Source organism: Prionailurus bengalensis, chromosome A2 (assembly GCF_016509475.1).
Source record: "Prionailurus bengalensis isolate Pbe53 chromosome A2, Fcat_Pben_1.1_paternal_pri, whole genome shotgun sequence".
Taxonomy (NCBI): Eukaryota; Metazoa; Chordata; class Mammalia; order Carnivora; family Felidae; genus Prionailurus; species Prionailurus bengalensis.
Genome location: NC_057348.1, coordinates 135,291,978 through 135,314,705, shown reverse-complemented (window position 1 = coordinate 135,314,705; position 22,728 = coordinate 135,291,978). Strand labels below are relative to the sequence as shown.

General features: G+C 37.0%; 1 protein-coding gene across 1 annotated transcript in view; it reads right to left on the bottom strand.

Moving 5' to 3' along the window:
* The window catches only part of CFTR (CF transmembrane conductance regulator), a 160,889-nt gene that overhangs the window by 90,061 nt on the left and 48,100 nt on the right, over positions 1-22,728 (bottom strand). Inside the window, exon 11 of the mRNA XM_043589556.1 lies at positions 1,505-1,599. Coding sequence (XP_043445491.1) covers positions 1,505-1,599 — 95 coding nt within the window. The remainder of the gene's footprint in view (positions 1-1,504; positions 1,600-22,728) is intronic.

The window sequence follows — 22,728 nt, the reverse complement described above, 5'->3', positions numbered from 1 at the left end:
ACATGCAAGAACTAGATAAAAGACCCCTATCAAAATACACCCTCAAGGTCTTTCACTGCCCCCTGCTCTGTCTTGCTTCTCTCTCTCCTTTACATCTATGACCACAGTTTCTCAAGAATTGGAAATAATATATTCACAACCCAAAACTGGACAACACGTGATGTGACACATTCCAATCAGAATAACAATAATTATTTTCAATAGTAGCTCAAATTGTGTGCACCTTATAAATAAAACCAAATTTTAAAGTTTTGTAAATACAGCCTCAAGTCTATGTTAAATGCCTAGACACCACATAGCATATCTTAAGTTTTGAAATGGAATGTTTAAGATAAGTCTTACTTTGACTCAAAGATTAGTCAATTTCTATTTATTTAGAAGCCATTATCTTGTCTGTGAATAATTAATACCTACTGATTTATCACTTCACAAGTAATCCCCAAATCAAGTCATGGTTTAATGCCAGGAGTCCAGAGGACCTGGTTCAAATTGTGACTCCACCATTTCCTGGTATAGTTTTTACAAGTGAAGCTCTAACAGCCTCAATTATCTGATGATCTCTTCTATAAGGTGGGGAGAACAATTTTCTCTTTGCAGGAGGATATGAGGATTAAGTAAAATTACACACGCATACATTAAGCCTAGAATAATACCAGGCAATTGCAGGTGCTCCGTAAGTTAGTTTACTGTTCCAGCCTTTGAAAGCAGGAGAAAGTAAGGGAAAGGAGCCAAAATATCAATCAGTCAATGTGATTTGTTGTTGACAACTTTGGCAACACAGTGAGAAGAATTCTATTCAAATAAAACTGGAGGAACATTTGACATCTCATCTCACCAACAACTTTTTAAACTGAAAAAGTTCTAGTTTAACCACAAAGTTTTCTTCTTGACACAAATTAACTTTATGTACTTCTCTTCGACAGCTCAAAACGCTTAAACCAAGAATGTCTCTACCAAGGGACTTCACTGTCCCCTACAATGTTAGATGTGCTTGTCCTACTTATTTTTCCTTTAAAGATTATAGACTTTAAGCCAAGTGACATCATTTGCCTTGATATTTTTGTTATGAAATTGTTAATTATGTTGAAAATTTGAAAATGTAGGTTTTTCTAAAGCAAGAAGTATAAACAGAAGTTTAAAGCAGGTGAGTACGTTGTGGGGTGGGTGAGTGGGGAGCCCCCTGATCAACTTAAAAGAAACACTTTTTTTCCTTGTGTTGTACAGAATTCCTGAGTTTTCTACTTGTAGTAAAGCATACCATAAGGCAACAAACATACAGACACCAAACTAAGAGCATGCATTTTGAAAAAGCCGTCACCTTTATCAAATATGAATAGTAAATCCTTATCTATAGTTCATAAAGGTGATTCTTAACCTGATAATTATAAAAGCCCAGGCATTTTTCAATTCCAGAAACAAAATATTAAAAACATAGAGCAATATCTATAATTTTTATGGGCATATTTACAACAAAAGCTCACTGAACCAATAATCAGATATTCACCTTGCTAAGGAAATTCTTGCTCGCTGACCTCCACTCAGTGTGATTCCACCCTCTCCAAGAACGATATTATCCTTCTCTGCAAACTTGGAAATGTCCTATTATCCAAAAAAGGAAGTTAGAGAGGAATTGTTAGTATGTTTATGAATTTGAAAGGTATACTTTCCTTCAAATGTAATCATATATTAGACTGTTTTAACCACAGCCAAAATTTAAAACACTTCATTCTCAATTATTTCAAATCCATTTCAATTGGTCAAAACATGGCTGAAATTTTAGAAGTAATTTTTTCTTTAACCTCTAGAATTTCATTCATGATCATGAAATAAGAATTGGAAGGTAAACCATATGTATATTTATGGGCGTGTAAACACGGCTGTATATAATCCATAGATTTGTTACACAAACTCAAGTACTACCAACATGCTAAAATGCATTACTTCCCAATTTCAACTCATTCTTCTAAAAGAAAATCTCCAGACATGAATAAACCTAACAAGAAAAACTAAAAGAACACTACTCCCATCCCCTGCAGTACCTAAGCATATTCAGTGGATGACCAAGAATAAAAGGCAATTCCTTTCCATACTTTTCTCATCCACCCACCACCACAGGCTTCTTCCCCATCCATCCTCAGCAACTCAGCCCCATGTGCTTTGCCATCTACTTTGTCTCTCCTGTCATCACCACCTTTCCACATGGGGCATAACAGTCTTACTCCCAGTTAATAACTTCTCCAAGGCAACAAACATGCTAGACATTGTAAAAGGAGATTAGAACTTACAACGAATAGTCCTTGGAGAATAATCCCGGAGAATGCTAAATAACATCCCAATGACTTAATTAATCCTTTTAAGATAGGTTACAAAACAGTACCCAATTAAATGGCAAATTAATTGTACAGAGAACAGAAGTATCCATACAATATAGAAAATTCTACAAGGCTTTTTGGAAGTGATTAAGTTGGCCTGAGACATGAAGAATGAGTTAGACAGGTAACACTCTCCCTTTAGTTCAAAAAAAGTTACTCTCCCTGTGCTCTTCTCACCCCCAAATATCTGCTCTTTTCTTTTGTTACCACTTTCTTCTTTATCCCTCCACTAAAAAAAAGCATTTCTATACTATGCCTCCTTTTCTTTAACAATCAAGAAGAATCCACCATCTCTCCTTGACCTACCACCACCATTATCAATATTTAAATTGTCAAAATGGTTACTTCTGTTATCCACTTGTTTCTGTTGTCTACCTTATGAAAGTTTATAGAACTTCATACACAAAACTCTAAACTTACAAAGCAGGTAAATTAACAAATATTCATTTATATTAAAAATGATTTTGCAGCTCCTGTAGGCTAGAACCATTACCCCCAAAGAACTGTTAATGTTAGTACTCCTGACCTAGGGGAACCAAAGGTCTGAGATAAAAAGTGCTGAAATTTTGGAGGAGATTCAGTAGGATTCCATGGAATTGACTATGCTGGCATTGGAGAAATATCACACACAGAGAGGTCACTGACAGCCAGTAGCCCTACAGATGAGAAGGACCTTCATAGTTATGAGATATATCAAAGAAAGTGCTTCATTTCTTTCTACTGAACTAAATGATTTTTTTCAACTCATGAGCCAAGCCATATATCTAGGATTCTATCCAAAACCAAGGACTCTAGCTAAATTCCACACTCTAGAGTCTGAAATCTTCAGCCTCACTGAAGAAGCACTTCCAGGAACTTCTTGGTCTTTATGCCTTTACTCAGCTGTGCTATGAAGCACATCCTCTGTACTTGATTTAGAGCAATTAGCAAGAAAACTTACATGTGTATTTCTTTTCTCCTGTACCATATTTGCTTCCCTCCAATCCCATTCTCTTTTAAAAAATAAATCCTTTGGAGTAAGAAAAATCAAGAATAGTTTGCCTTATGTGAATATATTGAGTGCAGGCTTTTTATAAAGGAAGCAGATTTATAAAGGAAGCTATTAAAAAGCCAGTAGATGCTGAAACTATTGGAGTTTTCAGTTCCCCAAATTTGAATTCAACACCATATTGGTTAAATCAGTTAAAAGCTTTTAAAAGCATTTAAATTTAGAAATATCAGTAGTTATGTTGATGGTATGATTATGTCACAGTTTCACTTAGGGGATAGAATATGAATGTAGAGGATACAAAATCTTAGCCTAGTACGAGCATCAATAAAGATTTATAGAATGAAGGAAGAGAGAAAGAGGGAATGGAGAAAGGGCAATAGCCAAACATCAAGCAACAAAGAAATGGGTACATATAAGAAAAGGAAATGAAGAAATGTGTACAAAGTAGAGAAAGAAAATGGGAAAGGAATAGTATCAGAAGAAGTAGATACCTGTAGAAAGAGGCAAGAAGATATTGGCAGACTAAAAGAGACCAGAAAAGTGGAGGGGAAAACAAGAAACAATAGAAGATCATGAATTATCATTTCCACTTTCCCTCTGAATTTAAATCTCCAAAGAGCACAATGCAATTTTATTTCATTAATTTTCTTTTCTTAAGACAATAAAGAACAGACTATTTCAGCCCAGCTTCTCTCATTTGTCTCTGTATGCTACAGATATTAATTTTTTTCTGCTATTTCTGTTTTCACTATGTTTACACTATGTCATTTGCAAAATTTTCATTTTCATGAAGTTAATTTATCTATCTAGAATTCCTATATTGGTTAAAAAGTACTACTTCACTTTTATTTTATTTGTTTATTTTTAATTTTTTTTAATGTTTATTTATTTTTGAGAGAGAGACAGAGTGCGAGTGGGGGAGGGGCAGAGAAAGAGGGAGACACAGAATCTGAAGCAGGCTCCAGGCTCCGAGCTGTCAGCACAGAGCCCGACAGGGGGCTTGAACTGACAAACCGTCAGATCATGACCTGAGCTGAAGTCAGACACTCAACCGATTGGGCCACCCAAGCGCCCCAGTACTACTCCACTTTTAGGTTATTCATATAATATTCTAAATTTTCTCTTAAAATGTTTATTACTCTTACAAAATTCAAAAAAAATATATTCAAGGGACAATTTTTGTTTGTACAATGGTATGAGATATGAATCTAACTTTTTTTCCTTTTAGTTGAATAACAGTCATGATTTAGTAAATAAATAATTTTCCTCTGAATTCATCTATCATCTACCATATATCAAATTCTCATATTTTCTAAGATCCATTTCTGGGCTTTCTGGTTCCTCTGATCCATTTTCTATTCCTATACTAGTATTTTTGGTTTTGGTCATTTAATAGAGTTAAGTATGATTTAATATCTGACAATTATTATTCATAAATGTTTTGACTTTTTGTTTATAGTCTTCTATATAATAACAATATCAATAACACCAATAGTAATAATAATAATAGCTAAAGAATACTGAGTGCCTACTATATGTCAGATACCATTTTATGCACTTTACATGTATTAGCTTTTAAAATATTCATCACAGCCCTGTCCTCATTTTAAATATGAAGAAATTGAAAGTTCGAAAAGATGAACCAAGGCAGATAATGTTTTAGACCTCCCAATAAGAGCTTACAATGTTCTTCATCTATGTCCTATAAGTTTCCCATTAGATTTATCCCTAATACTTTTAAATTGGGATATAATTGAATATAGTTACAAATATATTTTTCTTGTGAGAAGAACTTATGAGATTTGCTCTCTTAGTAATTTTCAAGTGTACGTTACAGTATTGTTAGCTATGGTCACCTTGCTCTACACTACATCCCCAGGATTTACTTATCTTAAAACTGTAAGTTTGTACCTTCTGACCCCCTTCATCCATTTCACCCTCTCACTCTCTCTTGCCTCTGTTTCTGGAAACCACCCCTCTGTTTGCTATATCTATGAGTTCAGGTTTTTAATATTCCACCACTAAGTGAGATCATACAGTATTTGTCTTTCTCTGTCTGGTGGATTTCACTTAGCATACTACCTTCTAGTTCCATTCATGTTGTCGCAAATGGAAGATTTCATTCTTTTTTTATGGTTAGGGTTATAATATCCCATTGCGTATATGTGTAGGTGGGTAGATATAGACAGACAGACAAAATACTTTCTTTATGCATTCATCTGTTTATGGGCACTTATGTTGTTTCCATGTGTTGGCTATTCTAAACAATGCTGGAGTGGTCGTGGGGGTACAGATATTTTTCAAGACAGAGATTTCACTCCTTTTAGTTAAATACCCAGAAGTGCAATTGCTAGGTCATATGGTAGTTCCATTCTTAATTTTTTTTGAGGACCCTCCACACTGTTTTCCATAGTGGCTGCACCAGTTTACATTCCTGCCATTATCTTTCAGTATTTATTATCTTTCAGTATTTCATTATCTTTCAGTATTTATTATTTTCTACTATTGTGAATTGAATAGCTTTCTATTTTTACTCCTTGATAACTATTGCTTGTGTGAAGAAACGCTAGCTATTTTTGTATGCTTATCTATTGTCCAGACATCTTATTATATTCCCTTATTAATTCTAACAGACTTCTGTTTTCTGTTTGTTTGCTGTTTGCTAGAACTTCTTGGGTTTTTTTGGATAAACAGCCTTTTCACGAACACAATATTATCCCTATTTTAAGACAAACAGCATTAACTTTTCAGCACTTAAAAATAAGGTTTACTTTGGGATGTTGGGTTAAAATAAAGTTACTGTATTTATGAAGTTCCTTCTACTTCTATTTTTACTTTAAATTTGTATTACAAATGACTGCTGATTTTTATGTACACTTTTAGCATCTACTGACCTTGCTATATGGTTTTCTTCCTTGTCCATATAACAAATTATGCTGTAGCTACAGATTTCTTTACACTGAAGCACTTTTGCATTCCTATCATAAACCTTTCTTTGTCATATTTTATCATTTCTTATATCATGCTGGAATCTATTTATTAATATTTCATCTGATAACATTTTACTAATATCTATATCATAAGTATGATTAACTGTAGTTTTATTTTTTTATATTATTTTTCATATTTTGGTCCTAGACTATTCTGGCTTTAGAAAATGAATTGGAAAAAAGGGAACCCTCGTGCATGGTTGGTGGGAATACAAAAAGTGAAATAAGACACTAAGACAAGTACTCATGATCTCATTTATATATGGAATAAAAAAAAATGAATGAACAAAACAGAAACAGACTCAGATACAGAGAAAAAACTGGTGGTTGCTGGAAGAGAGAGGGATGGGGGATGGGCAAAATAGGTGAAGGAGATTGAAAGGTAGAAACTTTAAGACACAGGGATACAATGTACAGCATAGAGAATAAAGTTAGTAACGCCTAACAACTTTGTATGATGACAGATGGTAGCTACATTTATCATGGTGATCACTTCATAATACATATAAATGTTGAATCATTATGTTTTATACCTGAAAGTAATATAATATTGTATGTCAACTACACTTCAATTTTAAAAAAAAGAGAATTAGTTGAAGAGCTTTCTATCTTTTTCTATGGTTTGGTATAGTTTAAATAATACAGGAATTATATATTACTTAAGGGTGAGATACAGTTCAATTATAAAATCATCTAATGATAATGCCTTTTGAAGTAGTAGACACAAAGCCAGCTTTATAGTGGCAATATGTCTATTCAAGTCTTTTTTTAATGTTTATTTTTGAGAGAGAGAGAGAGAGAGAGAGAGAGAGAGAGAGAGAGAGCGCACAAGTTGGGGAGGGGCAGAGAGAGAGAGGGAGACCCAGAATCCAAAACAGGCTCCAGGCTCTGAGCTGTCAGCACAAAGCCGGATATGGGACTTGAACTCGGGAATGGTGAGGTCATGATCTGAGCCAACACTTAACCAACTGAGCCACCCAGGCACGCCTTCAAGTCTTTTTGTGCTTTGAAAGAAATTTTGATCATTTATATCTTGCTAGTAAATCACCCAGTTTCTCTAGGTTAAGAAAGGTTTTCTTAGGTTTTTAATTTTGGATAGCAGTGGTGATAACCTCTGGTAGATGTACCATACTTAAAAAAGAAGACAATGGTATTTTACATACCACTAAAATGCTGTCAAGGGATGCATTGCTAAAAGATAAAATCTAGGGGCGCCTGGGTGGCGCAGTCGGTTAAGCGTCCGACTTCAGCCAGGTCACGATCTCGCGGTCCGTGAGTTCGAGCCCCGCGTCAGGCTCTGGGCTGATGGCTCAGAGCCTGGAGCCTGTTTCAGATTCTGCGTCTCCCTCTCTCTCTGCCCCTCCCCCGTTCATGCTCTGTCTCTCTCTGTCCCAAAAATAAATAAACGTTGAAAAAAAAAATTAAAAAAAAAAATAAAAGATAAAATCTTTTCTAACACTTACAACGTATTCAATTAATTATCAGTTTTGATCTTAATTTTGAAGATCTGTCCTCTTAAACTAAGACAGATTAAATATGTAATGATTTTATTAGGGGAAATACTGGTGTAAAAGGAAACAGGAAAGAAAGCGGGGAGGCTGGGAGATATGTGAGACCTTAGTCCAAGTCCAACCCCTGAGTGAGGGAGAGAAGGCCAGAAGGTTGTGTGGAAAGACCCTAGACCACCATCTGAATCTAACCAACTTTTGAAAAGCCATCTGGGAGTCTCTGAACCAAAACCAGTTACTAAGTAAGTCCCACGTCCTGTAAACACAAATCTGCTTCTGTATCCTGCCACACTCAATCATTCATGGGAAGCTGCCTGTGCAACTTGAAGTCTCAAGACAAACTCAGTGAGTGGGGGATTTCAATGTATGGCAACTGGGGCCATTTCTTAGATCCGCTTCCTGCAACAGTGATCCATAAGGCATATCTCATAACTACCGCAATACCTTACCCCCCCAAATTGGCAAAGGATATGAAATCAGAACGACAAACAAACATGAAAATATCTCACCAGCCATCATGGAACTACAAATTAGAAAAGAGAGAGACAGAGACAGAGAGGAAGAGAGATATAGGACTTTTTATAAACTAGAATGCCAAAAATTAAAGTCTCTGTCAATAACAAGAGATTTCAAGATGTGAGTCAATGGGAACACTCATAAATGACTGGTGATGGTATAAACTGATACAGCTACTTTAAAGTACAATTTGGCAGTATCTAGTAAAATTGGAAATGTGCACATATACCCTAAAACACCACAATTCAGTTGCTAGATATCCACACCAGAGAAACTCTTGCAGATGTGCAAAGAGAAATCTTGAAAGATTTTCATCGCAGTATTATGTCAAATCTTGAAACAATCTAAATGTTCATCGGTATCAGAATGAGTAAAAAAAATGTGATATAGGATTATAATATAACAGTTAAAAAGACTGAAACAAATTTCTACATGTAAGTAGCGTGTCTAGACCTCAAAGAGGTAATAGGAGCAAAGAAAGAAAGTTGAAGAATGATGTATATAAAGTATACCATTTACATAAATTCTAAAACGACACAAACAAAACTGTTAAGTATTGTTTGTTGATAAGTACATGTATAAATGGATGTATATTCATTTAAATAAATCGGAAAAGTACATACCACACATTCATCACAGTAACCACTTGAAAGTTGGGGTTTTGTAGAAGAATAATGGTGGAAAGATTTGGTAAAAAGTTATACTTAGGGGCGACTGGGTGGTTCATTCGGTTGAGGGTCTGACTTCAGCTCAGGTCATGATCTCCCAGTTCATGAGTTTGAGCCCCATATTGGGTTCTGTGCTGACAGCTCAGAGCCTGGAGCCTGCTTCAGATTTTGTGTCTCCCTCTTTCTCTGCACCTCCCTCACTCGAGCTCTGTGTCTCTCCCTCCCTCCCTCCCTCTCTCTCTCTTTCAAAAACAAATAAACACTAAAAAAAAAATTTTTTTTTAAGTTCTATTTAGAGGGCACCTGGGTGGCTCAGTTGGTTTGGCTCTTCATTTTAGCTCAGGTAATGATCCCAGGTTTGTGCGATCAAGCCCTCTGCCAGGCTCCTTACTAAGCGTGGAGTCTGCTTGGGATTCTCTTCATCTCTCTCTCTCTCTCTCTCTTTCTGCCACCCTTCTCTCTCTCTCTAAAATAACAATAAAATAAAGTTCCACTTAGAATTTGTCCAGGCCCCTAATAATGCAATTAGAAAACAGGAATATTATCATATAATTGTTTCCTATCCAGAATGGACACTAGTGGTACAGACTACCTTTTAAAAAGCATGAAAAAGAAAAGAAAAGAAAAGAAACGAGAGGAAAAAAAAAGATTTCCACACCTGAAAAGAGTTGAGGTTCTGAGCTAGTATATTTAGACTCCTTTTCTGGAATGAAGCCATTTGTGAAGAAAAATGTGTGTACATGTGGATAATTTCATAAGTTTCTTAGAGAGTGTAATTAATAGGAAATTGCTAAGTTTCAAATAAAACAAAATAGTGGGGATAGATTGAATAGAATTGTGAATAAGCTCATTATTTTAAGATCAAATATATTAGTAATACCAACATCCTGTTCCTAACGTGAGTACTTGCTCTGATTGCCTAGTTTATTGATCATTTGTAGATTTCTTTATTAGTGTTTGGCTTTTTCTATTTGATTAAATATAAAACACTTTGTTTTGTATACATAGTTAAACTTTACCTTTGCTGATTACTAAGGGCACTCAAATCTGGTAATATATTTGCCTTAAGGGTGTTGGTTTTCAGTCTTCACAGCACATTTTCTTTCATGTGAAAATTATAATCCAAAAAAAAAGTTATGCCACTTGGTACTATCATGAGTTTAACAAGCAGTGTTGCTTAGAGAAGACCTGTGCACAGCGACAAATGCTATTTTCTCTTTATTTGCACATAGCTTGAGTTCCTTTGGAGCTATCCACAAAAATTGTTACAGGAAATCATTCAGTGACATTAAGATGCCGGGCATGATTTGACTTCTTAAATAAAAATTGATGACTAAGATTTTTTAAAACATTTATTTATTTTTGGGATAGAGAGTGAGAGAGAGAGAGAGAGAGAGAAAGAGAGAGAGAGAGAGAGAGAGAGAGAATGAGCAGAGGAGGGGAAGAGAGAGAGGGAGACACAGAATCCAAACCAGGCTGCAGGCTCCGACCTGTCAGCACAGAGCCCGATGAGGAGCACAAACTCATGAACTGCGAGATCATGACCTGAGCTGACAGCAGAGTTTATCTACAGACAAAATAAAATATGTGGACCATTGGTTCTCAAAGTGAAGTATGTAGACCGATTATTTCAGAATCACGTGGGGAGCTTGTTAACAACGTTGTACCTATTCTTACTCAGATGAATTAGGGAAGAGCCCAGGAATTTGCATTTTGTGGTTATTATACCTACTCAAACAGAAACTTACTCTTTAGGGTAATTTCCTTTACAATGCTGGTCAGAAAGGCAAATGCCATCTTCAAAGAACTCTGTGCATGTACTGGGTCTGTTTGAGATTGTAAAGCACTTTGAAAATACTTAGATAAAGAATACTAGAGAGGGTCAAAGTAATGCTATAATAAGTGTGCAATAAAGATTAACTTATTATTAAGAAAAGCATTCTATACCCAATGTGATGGATGCACTTCTCACACAAATGTTTACCATTTTATTTTTTTAAAATGCACCTAAACGCCACCCTAATATGGTTCAACTGAGCCAGACAAACCAGAAGTTGTTAAAGAGGAACTGCTAACATAAAGTTCATTAATTCTGACCTGAGAATACATTTATTACATTAAAGAGGGGGAGAACTTTAAGAAAAGGGTGGAGTGTTACATTTAATGGTCCCTTGCAATTTTGCAATATTTGCTGAGTACATTTGAGCTTCCTGTGACTTTGTAGATAGGAAAAATCATAAACCTTGCTTTATGGCTACCTTATCATTCTTTAGAACAACCTTGACAATATAGCTGCTTGTGGTAAGGGAGCAGGGTGTGAAGCTTGGGTTGAGGGGACATGAACTTTAGAGGGAATAACATGCCATAAAGCATGTCTTTAACAGTAAATCATCGGCCAGTTAGTGCCAGTGTTATTAATGTTTAATAATTACTAAGCACTTTTGCTTTATACACAGGGAAAATGAGCATGGAGGGAGAAGAAAAGAAGTGTTGGGGGAACATAAAGAAGGGGTGAGGAGGAGAGAGATGGGAAGGAGAGAATGTGAGAAAGTCAAGAGTTGTAGGAAGAAAGAATTAATTAACCATTTTTGCACATAGCTTTTATAAACATGGATGTGTTATCTTGAGAGTGTTGGGTAGCTCTGTATGATATATCAACAGAGGTTAACTTCTACAGCAGGAAATATACATGAATGAATTCATAAATTAAAAATTGGAGTTCTGTTTATTAGGAAAGATAATTTTTGACCTAAGTCAAACTTGATACACATAGCTGTACATAAAAATACTGAGTAAAGATTAACCCTGCTGGAAAGCATAAGAAGTGAGAACTTTTTATCAATCTAAAAAATAAAAGCTCTTCTTTCCCTGAGATTTGGCACTGGCCAGATTTATAGCAGAAAACTCAAAATCCAGTATAATTTTTATTGTGGCCAACAAAAGTACAAAAAGCTAGTTCTTTTACATAATGGATGTTACAGTATTGTCCCCAATATTAAACAAAAGTTTAAACTATTAAATTAAATTATTAAATTAAAATATTAAACTATTGTTTAATATTCAGATATATGCATACATATATGTGGTTTTATGCATGAGCTTGTGAGTATATATGTAATTTTGTTCATATCTCTAGCCTCTTTAGTGTTTATTTCTGTATGTATGTAAGTCTGTATTTGTATTTGAAAATAACATAAGCATTTTTATTTTATTTTTTAACATTTATTTATTTTTGAGAGACAGAGTGCGAGCAGGGGAGGGCCAGAGAGAGGGAGACACAGAATCTGAAGCAGCTCCAGGCTCTGAGCTGTTGGCCCGGAGCCCAACGTGGGGCTTGATCTCACGGTGAACTCACAAACTGTGAGATCATGACCTGAGCCGAGCTTAACCGACTGAGCCACCCAGGAGCCCTACATAAGCATTTTTATTTATTTATTTTTAATTTTTTTAATGTTTATTTATTTTTGAGAGAGACAGAGACAGAGCATGAGTTGGGGAGGGCAGAGAGAGAAGGAGACACAGAATCCAAAGCAGGCTCCAGGCCCCAAGCTGTCAGCACAGAGCGTGCTGTGGGGCTCAAACTCACGAACCATGAGATCATGACCTGAGCTGAAGTCAGATGTTTAACTGACTGAGCCACCCAGGTGCCCCTACATAAGCATTAAAGGAAGACCTACAAAATGCAATGATTTAAGGTACCCCTGGGTAAGTGCAGTTAGGAAGCACAGTTAGAAAAGATACTTGATTAGGGGCGCCTGGGTGGCGCAGTCGGTTAAGCGTCCGACTTCAGCCAGGTCACGATCTCGCGGTCCGTGAGTTCGAGCCCCGCGTCGGGCTCTGGGCTGATGGCTCAGAGCCTGGAGCCTGTTTCCGATTCTTGTCTCCCTCTCTCTCTGCCCCTCCCCTGTTCATGCTCTGTCTCTCTCTGTCCCAAAAATAAATAAACGTTGAAAAAAAAAATTAAAAAAGAAAAGATACTTGATTAAATAAAATTTTGGAAAAAAAAAAGATACTTGAAACAAACAAAAGAATATTGTTTCTTTTATTCTGGCTCTATCTACATTAGACTCATTTAACTCCAGATTTCAGATTCTCTGAAATGACATTTAAAAATCTACTTTTGAAAAGCTCCCTAGGTGATTTTGATTCAGTTGATCTAAGAATTGGCATTAGGAAGCTGTTAATTCCTTTACTATCTCTTCTAGGTCTACCCACCCAAGATTCTGGGACACATCCAATGCCTGATAAGGCACCCCTTTCCTAGTACCTTGCCAGCTCATTAGTATCCCATAGTTGATCCTGCTCTGGACTTCCTAACTAGTCTCCCAGGTCCCTAGTAACTAAATCTCCTGATTTGTAATTCAGTTCCTTAGGAGACAAGCTTCAATACTTTCTTACCTGTTTTCTCTGAAGTAATACCACCATGACCCTTATTTTCTCAAGAGCTGACTGGAAGACCAGCTGCTCAACTTGCTCTGAGGTTTCCTCTCCTATGTGGACTTGCCCAGCTACTTGGACTTCCATATTTTATTTTTAAATTTTTAAAAAATATGTTACTTATTAACAATTGTACCTTTAAAAAATTTTTAACTTTATTTATTTTGATAGAGAGCAAGAGTGAGAGCAGGACATAGGTAGAGAGAGAGGGAGAGAGAGAATCCCAAGCAGGCTCTGCACTGCCAGTGTAAAGATCGATGTGGGGCTCTAATTCACAAACCGTGACATTATGACCTGAGCCAAAGTCAGACGCTTAACCAAATGAGCCACACAGGTACCCTGGACTTCCATATCTTAAATTAGAGGTTATGAGGCATGGACATGAACATGAGATTCTGCCTCAAGGGTAAAGGAAAAGGAGAAGATATTTTGGGAGAAGATCGGGGAAGAAATTTCCTGATTTATTTAAATTTCAAGTGTGTTAGTATAGGTGGTTTTCCCAAGATATGCTTATTTAGGACCATGGTAGCTTCACATATCATTTCCATGAAAACAAATAGCCTCGCTAAAAATAGTTTTCACAAGTATGTCATGGAATTCTCAATGCCATTAGGTCACAAGTCTTTGTTATCATAACATTCTCCTGTACAAATGTCAGACTTACAATCTTAATGGTTTAATAATACTGTTACCATCATAGTGAGATTAACTAGCCTGAAGTTCTAACTTAAAGTCAGCAATGTTCAATGGTTAAGTCATTAGGTTCTAAGATAGAGTTTCTCATCTAATAAGCAATAACCCTAATTGAGCACATATAAAAAAAAAAAAAAGAGGAATCAGAAGACTTGGATTCTCTTGCTGGTCCCATCAATTATGGATCTTCAACAAGTCTCTTAAAATTTTACTTCCTTTTGTTTAAAATTTGAATAATAATATTTGATAAACTTCTAACCACAACATCTCCATTATCCTCCTTCAGTTTGCATATTATATTAGAAGAATCTTCCTGGGGGGCACTTGGGTGGCTCAATCAGTTAAGTGTCCAACTCTTAGTTTTGGAGCAAGTCATGATCTCATGGTTTTGTGGGTTTGAGCCCTGCATCAGTCTCCGTGCTGACAGTGTGCAGCCTGCTTGGGATTCTCTCACCCTCTCTCTGCCCCTCCCCACTCACACTGTCTCTGTCTCTTTCAAAATAAATTAATTAATTAAAAAAAATAATCTTCCTAAAACATTGTTTTTATTATGGCATTTCCCCCAGTAAAGAAAAGCAACTGTAGAGGATTCTGTAGACCCGTTTGCTCTCCTCCCAGGGACATTCCTGTGCTCCCACTATGTTTCTCCGACTCCTCTACAGCTAGAATGCTGTATGAGAATTGGATTTCACCAATTGGATTTACTTATACGAAATACAAAAATTAAATGGATGCCTTTGTCTTTCTGCCTCTCTTGGCTTTTTTTTTTAATTGCTGGCAAAAGGAAGAACAGCAACTATGATCTGACTGTACTCTCCAAGTTCAGCTATCACTATATACCCTTCTCTTTCCAGACCCAGTCTTGCTGTCTTGTCTAGAGCTCTCGCAAAAATGTAATGCTGTCTCCTGGCTCCAGGCCCATTTCATTATGCATTCCAACCACATAGAGCTGACTATAGCTCCTCGAATATATAGTGTTCCCTCTGGGCTCCAGGCCATGTACATTATGTTCTCTTCCTGGAATGTTTTCCCTGTCCTTCTTTACTGAAATTCTCCTACTCATCCATCATCTCTCATGTGAGACATCACTTCCTCCAGGGAAGCCTCACCTGAACTTCTAAGATCAGTTTCAATGCTTCTTCTCTGTACTCATTTAAGGACCCTATATTAATCATTATCATAGAACTTATCAAACTGCTCTTGTTTTTACTTGGTTATCTCCACTAGAATAAAAGCCCCTTGAGGACAGGGACTATGTCTTGTTCACTAATAATTCCCAGAGTTGGGGGTGCCTGGGTGCCTCAGTTGGTTAAGCCACCAACTCTTGATTTTGGCTCAAGTCATGATCTCATGCTCAGGAGATGGAGTCCCATGTCAGGCTCTGTGATGAGCATTCAGCCTGCTTGGGATTCATTCTCTCTCTCTCTCTCTCTCTCTCTCTCTCTCTCTCTCTCTCTCTCTCCCTGCCCCTCCCCTACTTGTACTTTCTCTCTCTCTCAAAATATAAACTTTAAAAAACAATTTCCAGAGTTTGGCGCACTTACAAATATTTACTAAATGAATGAATGTATATATACGTGTTTCTTTTCCCTCAAATGCCTGTAAGTCAAAAACTAATGGCAGACAGAGACCCTTGCTACACTTGCAGACAGCATCCCAAGTGCCTAATGTACTACTGTGTCCACAGTAGGAACTCAAATATTTGTTTAAATCAACTTTTTAATTTATTGAATTTAAATCAAGACTAACTAAACCTCTGAATAAAAATTATTATAGACTTGGTTCTGAGAGACATTGATGGTAATACAATTGCCATTTCTAGGGTCTGTTTTGTCAAGAGAACACTTATACTCAGATTTTAGAAAAACTAAATTTACCTTCCTGAAAAGACGTTTATGAACATTACAGGTTCTAAGGTTCTATTAAAACATAAGTGTAAAATCTTCCCTTGATCTTGACCTATTAGTCCCTGCTACAGAAAGGGAAATTCCAAGAGTACAGAGCTCAGAATTCCAGTTCTTCAAGAGGGATGAAACCTTAGACATATATATATAATGATATAGCATGGCTTTGACCTTTGGAAAGCTCAGTGATTTTTTTAAATATGAAAACATAGCTTAAATATCTTAATTTCATATATATTCATGAGATACCCTGGTCCCAGACAATTAAAATTACATGTTTATAATACTGTTCTATTGACTTGCCCAAATCTTACTAAGACAAGCAGTCTTAGGGCCATTTTGGTTTTAGAGATGTCAAGCTAATAATTAATTCCAAAATTGTAATTTTAATACCTAAAAAATAGTTCACGCTTTTAGAATTCAGCACAATTTCGCTTCGACTGCAAACTCTAAGCAAAGTTGTCACTAGATGATTAAAGTGAGAATTTGATGGACCAATGTGTGCAAGCATTTAGCATAGCAGTACTGACATGTGCTCTCTCAACAGATGTTAGCTAGTGCATTTATATTTATTTATTTATTAATGTTTTTTCATTTTTGAGAGAGAGAGAGAGAGAGAGACAGAGAGAGACAGAGAGAGAGACAGAGCACGAACAGGGGAGGGGCAGAGAGAGAGAGGGAGACACAGAATCCCAAGCAGGTTCCAGGCTCCAAGCTGTCAGCACAGAGCCTGACGTGGGGCTCAAACCCACGAACTGTGAGATCATGACCTGAGTCGGATGCTGAACTGACTGAGCCACCCAGGCACCCCTAGTGTGTGTTTAAGTTCCAGGGCTCAAATGAAGTGAAATAACAGTTCAGTTCAGGAGACGCTATGACATTTCTGTTTGGTTCTGGTTCAATAGTTTTATAAAATAAATGTACTTGCTTCATATTACAGTAAATAAATGGCAGTGCTTTCAGACTTAATTACTTATTAGGAGAAAATTGCAGGTGGTTCAAGGTACAGTCACTAAGTGTGGTTTATTCTGGTTTAGGGGACATAGTTCAATGTGCTTCAAATATCTGTTTTACATCTCCACTAAGTCTTGGCTGCTACTGAATGCAATTGTTAATTCCTATAGCTCCTTTTTATGTACAGATCTCCCAACTGAATATTCCTGAATTCTCCTGTAGTGGTGGAATGACCATCCCAAGGTTAAGCTTCTATTCATATAAGTTAGTTTTGGCCAGATCTGGAGATCCAGAGGTAAAATTCAAATTTAATTAGACTTATGGTATCTGTATGATGGAATTTATATTCCAGACCAGTCACTAACTCATTTCTTTGCTTACTTCCCTCCCAAGTTTTTCATACTTCTTGCCAATTTCCCTCCCAAGTTATTTTTTTCTTTTAGTAACTTCTTGCCAAATTTTCTCCCAATTTATTTTTTTCCAGTGACTTAAAGATGAAAACTGCCAAGCAGCAGTGGTAGAGAAAACACAAACAGACTTTAATTCTGCAACCTACATAGTAAATATTTTTTTTACAATGCATATGTAATGGCTGCCAAGACAAATACTTAATGAAGACCATTTTGTGGTTGCAAAAAGGATCTCAACAACTTTGTGGAAACCGATTACATATCCTAAGTCCCTGACCTCTTCTCATATCCCACGCCCCACCTCCCACCACGCACTATCATAAAAGCCAAACCCAGGTACTTTTACAAGAGAGTGAGTCACTGAATAAAATCAGTCCAACTACCCATTTACCCAAACACCAGCCTGCCTAGAATTCTCTTGCTGTCTGCTATGAGGTTCTGTGGTAGGATAAGGTTTTGGTGAAGTGTATAAAAAAAAAGCAGTATCCTGGAAAAAAAAAAAAAAAAGACAAGAGAACAGTGAAGTCTGACCTCTTTTAGTAATGAAACAGAGTTACAATCTCCTTAAGGGATAAGTAAATTAATGAGGGCCCAATTACACTGATTCCTCTTTTTAAGCTAGCAGAATCTCCAGTGCTGGTTACAAAAGTGTACAAATATTTAGAACTCTAAAGGTAGTCTGGCAACATGGAAAAAAAAATGGGAGGATAAGTTAATGGGCACCAAAATATAAAATGGTATTTAAAAATAACTATAGGGGAGGTTGGGTGGCTCAGTTGGTTAAGCATCCGACTTCGGCTGGGGTCGTGATCTCAGGGTTCCTAAGTTCAAGCCCCACGTAGGGCTCTGTGCTGACAGCTCAGAGCCTGGAGCTTGCTTTGGATTCTAAGTCTCCTTCTTTCTCTGCCCTTCCCCCTCTCGCACTCTGTCTCTCTCTCTAAAAAATAAATAAACATTAAAAAAAATAAAAATTAAAAATTAAAAATAACTATAAATTTGCCTAGGAATCCACTATATTATAATCTGGCTCCAGAGTAGAAACTGTAAACCCATACATGGAGATGTTCCCAAAGCAGAACTGACCGTGACTGCATCTGACTTGTTCACTCGTGTCTGCACATTACCAGTTATTCTATCAGCCCAGAGCTGTCTCCGTGCCCTTCCCTGCGATAAAGTCTTTAAGCTATCCCTCAGAGTGAATAGTTTTCAACAAACTGAAATCAGAAAACTATGTGAAATATGTTGTGCGTACTTTTTCCTATCCACACAGATTTACACCTAGCAGCCTACTCCTATGACCATAAGCATCACCACATACGCAAGTGCTTTGTAGATACTAGAGCTGAACAAAAACACAAAAATGAGGAAGAAAATATTCCGTTCTCATCTCCAGTTTCCAAGTCTAGCTGGAGCACATTAAGAAACAGATCAACGCTGGCAGTCAAAACGAAAACATATTGAATCATGAATGTTTGTATTTGGTGATGGGGCCACATAGAGAATACATCAAGGGTTTCTTTTGCTGACACAAGCTGCTTAACCCTCAGGGATTCTGTAGGTATTTCATGTTCCTATGCTCCAAATTTCTCCACACTTAAAAAATAAAAACTTCATTTTGGCAGACTCTCACTGGCCTTTTTTTAAAAAAGTGAGGATGGGGCGCCTGGGTGGCACAGTCGGTTAAGCGTCCGACTTCAGCCAGGTCACGATCTCGCGGTCCGGGAGTTCGAGCCCCGCGTCAGGCTCTGGGCTGATGGCTCAGAGCCTGGAGCCTGTTTCCGATTCTGTGTCTCCCTCTCTCTCTTCCCCTCCCCTGTTCATGCTCTGTCTCTCTCTGTCCCAAAAATAAATAAACGTTGAAAAAAAAATTAAAAAAAAAAAGGTGAGGAATACTTGTTTAACAATGACAACAAAAGTACAAAAGTTGGAAACTCTTTAGTACTGAAAATAGAGGAAACTTTTGATTCTGAGTAACACCATCTAGAACTTCCAATTACTTTTTTTTTGTTACTCCAGCAATAGTATGCTGGTGTCATGATTCCAGCCCTGAGACTGTGAGGCTCAGGGGAGAACACATTCCGAGGAAAATTCTTGTAACTGGCATGCCTACTCCAAAGTATTTCTGAAATAGTCACCTAATAAGAATTTACCATTCTGCCTATCGAAGTCCTAGGTGGAGTACACGAACATAAACTTTTTAGAATCACTGCTCTCAAGCAATTCATCATGTAGTTGGATAGATAACAGCATACAGGGACTATTCAGCAATGAGAAGAGTACCCACTACCACACTAATATGCTCATTGTACCCGCTACATTTTCCAGTTTCGAGTACAAAGAATTTAGGATGCTGGATACTTTTGCCTATAATAAGATGACCAGGAAGCACTAGTTGCAAAAGTCAGCAGGACAGGAAAGGACAGGGAGTCAGGATTCAGAGATTACTAGAAATGAAAAGCTAAGTGTTTTGACAATTTAAAACAAAAAGGAAGGAGCGCCTCAGTGGCTCAGTCAGTTGACTGTCCAACTCTTGACCTCAGCTCAGGTCATGATCTCACGGTTGTGGGGTTCGAGCCCACATGGGGTTCCATGTTGACAGTGCACAGTCTGCTTGGGATTCTCTTTGTCTTCCTCTCTCTCTCTCTCTCAAAAATAAATAAATAAACTTTAAAAATAATAAAAAATAAATAAAACAAAGAGGAAGAAGAGTGAATTGTACATTAAGAAAGCAAAATGCTCATCATCATCAACAATTACTTATTCAAGCCCACTTAGTGGTGTCCTCCACTAGAAATATTGTTAGTAAGACCTGCGATCTTTCTGCCTTGTTCAAATGTCTCAGTTCTATGTAATTTCACCTCTGCATCCTTCCTTCCTAAACACATAGGATTCCTATGTGTCCCCCTTCCCAATTCCTATTGTGCGGGGGAATCCTTAATCCTAAGCCAATTTCTCTCTTCTTCTCATTTCCTCAGGGTTTCTCCCTCAGTCTTCCCTGAAAGCCCATTTTTCCCTGATGACCTTCCTGTGGATGGAAATAGTACATAAATATGGTATTCCCGATCTCCTCACAATTCTTCTGCTTAACTTCTGTTTCTTCTTGTCTATAATAACCATTATCGGAATTACTGAAACAGCTTCCTATTAGTCTCCCTTCTTCTAGTCAGAATAGCAACTGCTGCTGCTACTACTACTACAGTTACTACCACCACTAGTTATTTTACTAAGTACTCTCTATGCATCAGAAAAATCTACAAAACTACAAAATAGGTAATATTATCTCCATGTTAAAGAGGACAAAACTGAGTGTATAATAGGATTAAGTAACTTTCTTTAGTAATCCAACTCTGTCAGATTTCAAAATATATATTCTTTCTGCTACCCCACAAAGTTTCAAAATGCATCCACCTTAATTCTGTTTCTCATAGTACAGCCAAAGTGATATATAAAATGCAAAACTGACTGCATCCTTCCCTTGATTAAAGCTCTTCAAGACCAAATTCCTGACACTGGTTATAAGGTCCCAAGGACATGGTCCTCCAGCGCCATTCCTCCCCACTCAGTGTCCCCCCAGTCACACTCTGGTTCTATCAAGATGCTTGTGGTTCTTTGCACTAACCAATTGGTTTCATATCCTGTGTTCCTGCTCAGTTTCGTTTGTCTGGAATGCCTTTCCCATTTTTACTCATCCATGTTTCTTTGTAAAGAAAGTTTCTACCAAATGCTGAGGCAAGCTAAAAGCCCTCAACTGGGCTTCCGTACTGCCTTAAGAATACCTTTATTACAATACTTGCTATAGTAAAGTGAAAGCATCTCTTTATGTATGCTTCCCCCCAACTAGCCCATTAGTTATTTGCAGGAAGGAATAATAAAGGTTTTATTTTGTACCCACTCAGACCCCACCACAGTGAACATTGTCTGGTACAGAGTAATCACGTAAGTAATGTGTTGGGGTCTGAAAGGCATTTAGAAACTGGATTCGCCTCCCAATCCCATTGCTACTTCTGGAGTATGGAACCAATGTGACCTGGACTCAAGACTGTCCAATGTCATCTGTTTTCTTCCATAGAATATACCAACTTTTGTTGATTGGGTCATGAAGAACAACTACCATATTTACAGATAACCACTTCTTAAATTTTTTCTTATAAACACTTTGCCATCATCAAAATTCACATTGATGACTTTTTATGGCCAAAATATTTCCCCGTCTTAATTAAACCAAGTTCCGTCTTGTTTCCATAGTAGTCACTTACTCACAAGAACTCTCAGACACATTTATTTTATATCATACTCTGTGGCAGTATTCTCCATCTCAAAAGGAAGTAGAAATGATCTAATATTTACTGAAGGGGTAATTTACATCAGATGCCTTGTTATACACCTTATATTTATCCCATTTAATTTTCTCAATAATCCAGTGACCATTTATTCATCAATCCCCCACTTCTTCACACCAGCCTAACCTTCTCTCTACTTTATTGGCAGTTCTAACGTTCTTAATGAAAAACAAATTCCTCCAAGGCCGTAAGTTTCACTCTTGTCACCATTAGAATTCCATAGTGAATCATTCCACTGGAGGACATTAGCCTTGAAAGAAACCTCCTCTGGAGGTTATTCCTCACATCTGACAGACCCAGATCGATTTCAAGGCTCCCTCTTTTCACTCCTACAGAAATAGCTCTTTCATTTTCCATTGGAGCATCAATTCATTCTTTATCGATACATTTATTTCCCCTACTGGTCCATGAATCTCTGAAGTATAAGGATCTTGTTCTATTCATATTTTTATAAAATATAGCAAGTCCCAAATGTTTTCAAAATAAAGACTTAATTAACTTCTTCTAGTTTAAAATTTTACTTGGGTACAAAAGGCCATATATTGTATGATTGCATTTATGTGAAATATCCAGAACAGGAAAATTTTAGAGACAGAAGGTAAATCAGTGGTTGTTTAGAGCTGGGTGTGGGGAATGGATAGGTATGAAGACATGGACACTGATTGCTAATGACATTTCTTTTAGAGGAATTGAAGATGTGGCGATGGGTATGCAACTCTATGAATATACTAAAAAACACTGCCTTATATACTTTAAAATTAATTTTGAGGTTGGCCATAGAATCAGAAAAAGAAAATGTTGTCCTTTCTCTTATCCTCTTTCATTATTTTCAACAGCTTTATTGAGATATAATTCAGATACCATACTTCACTAAAGCACAGATCACTATAACATGAACTCTTTAGAAAATGGACTGTATTTTCCCATACCCAGCACAGTATTCAT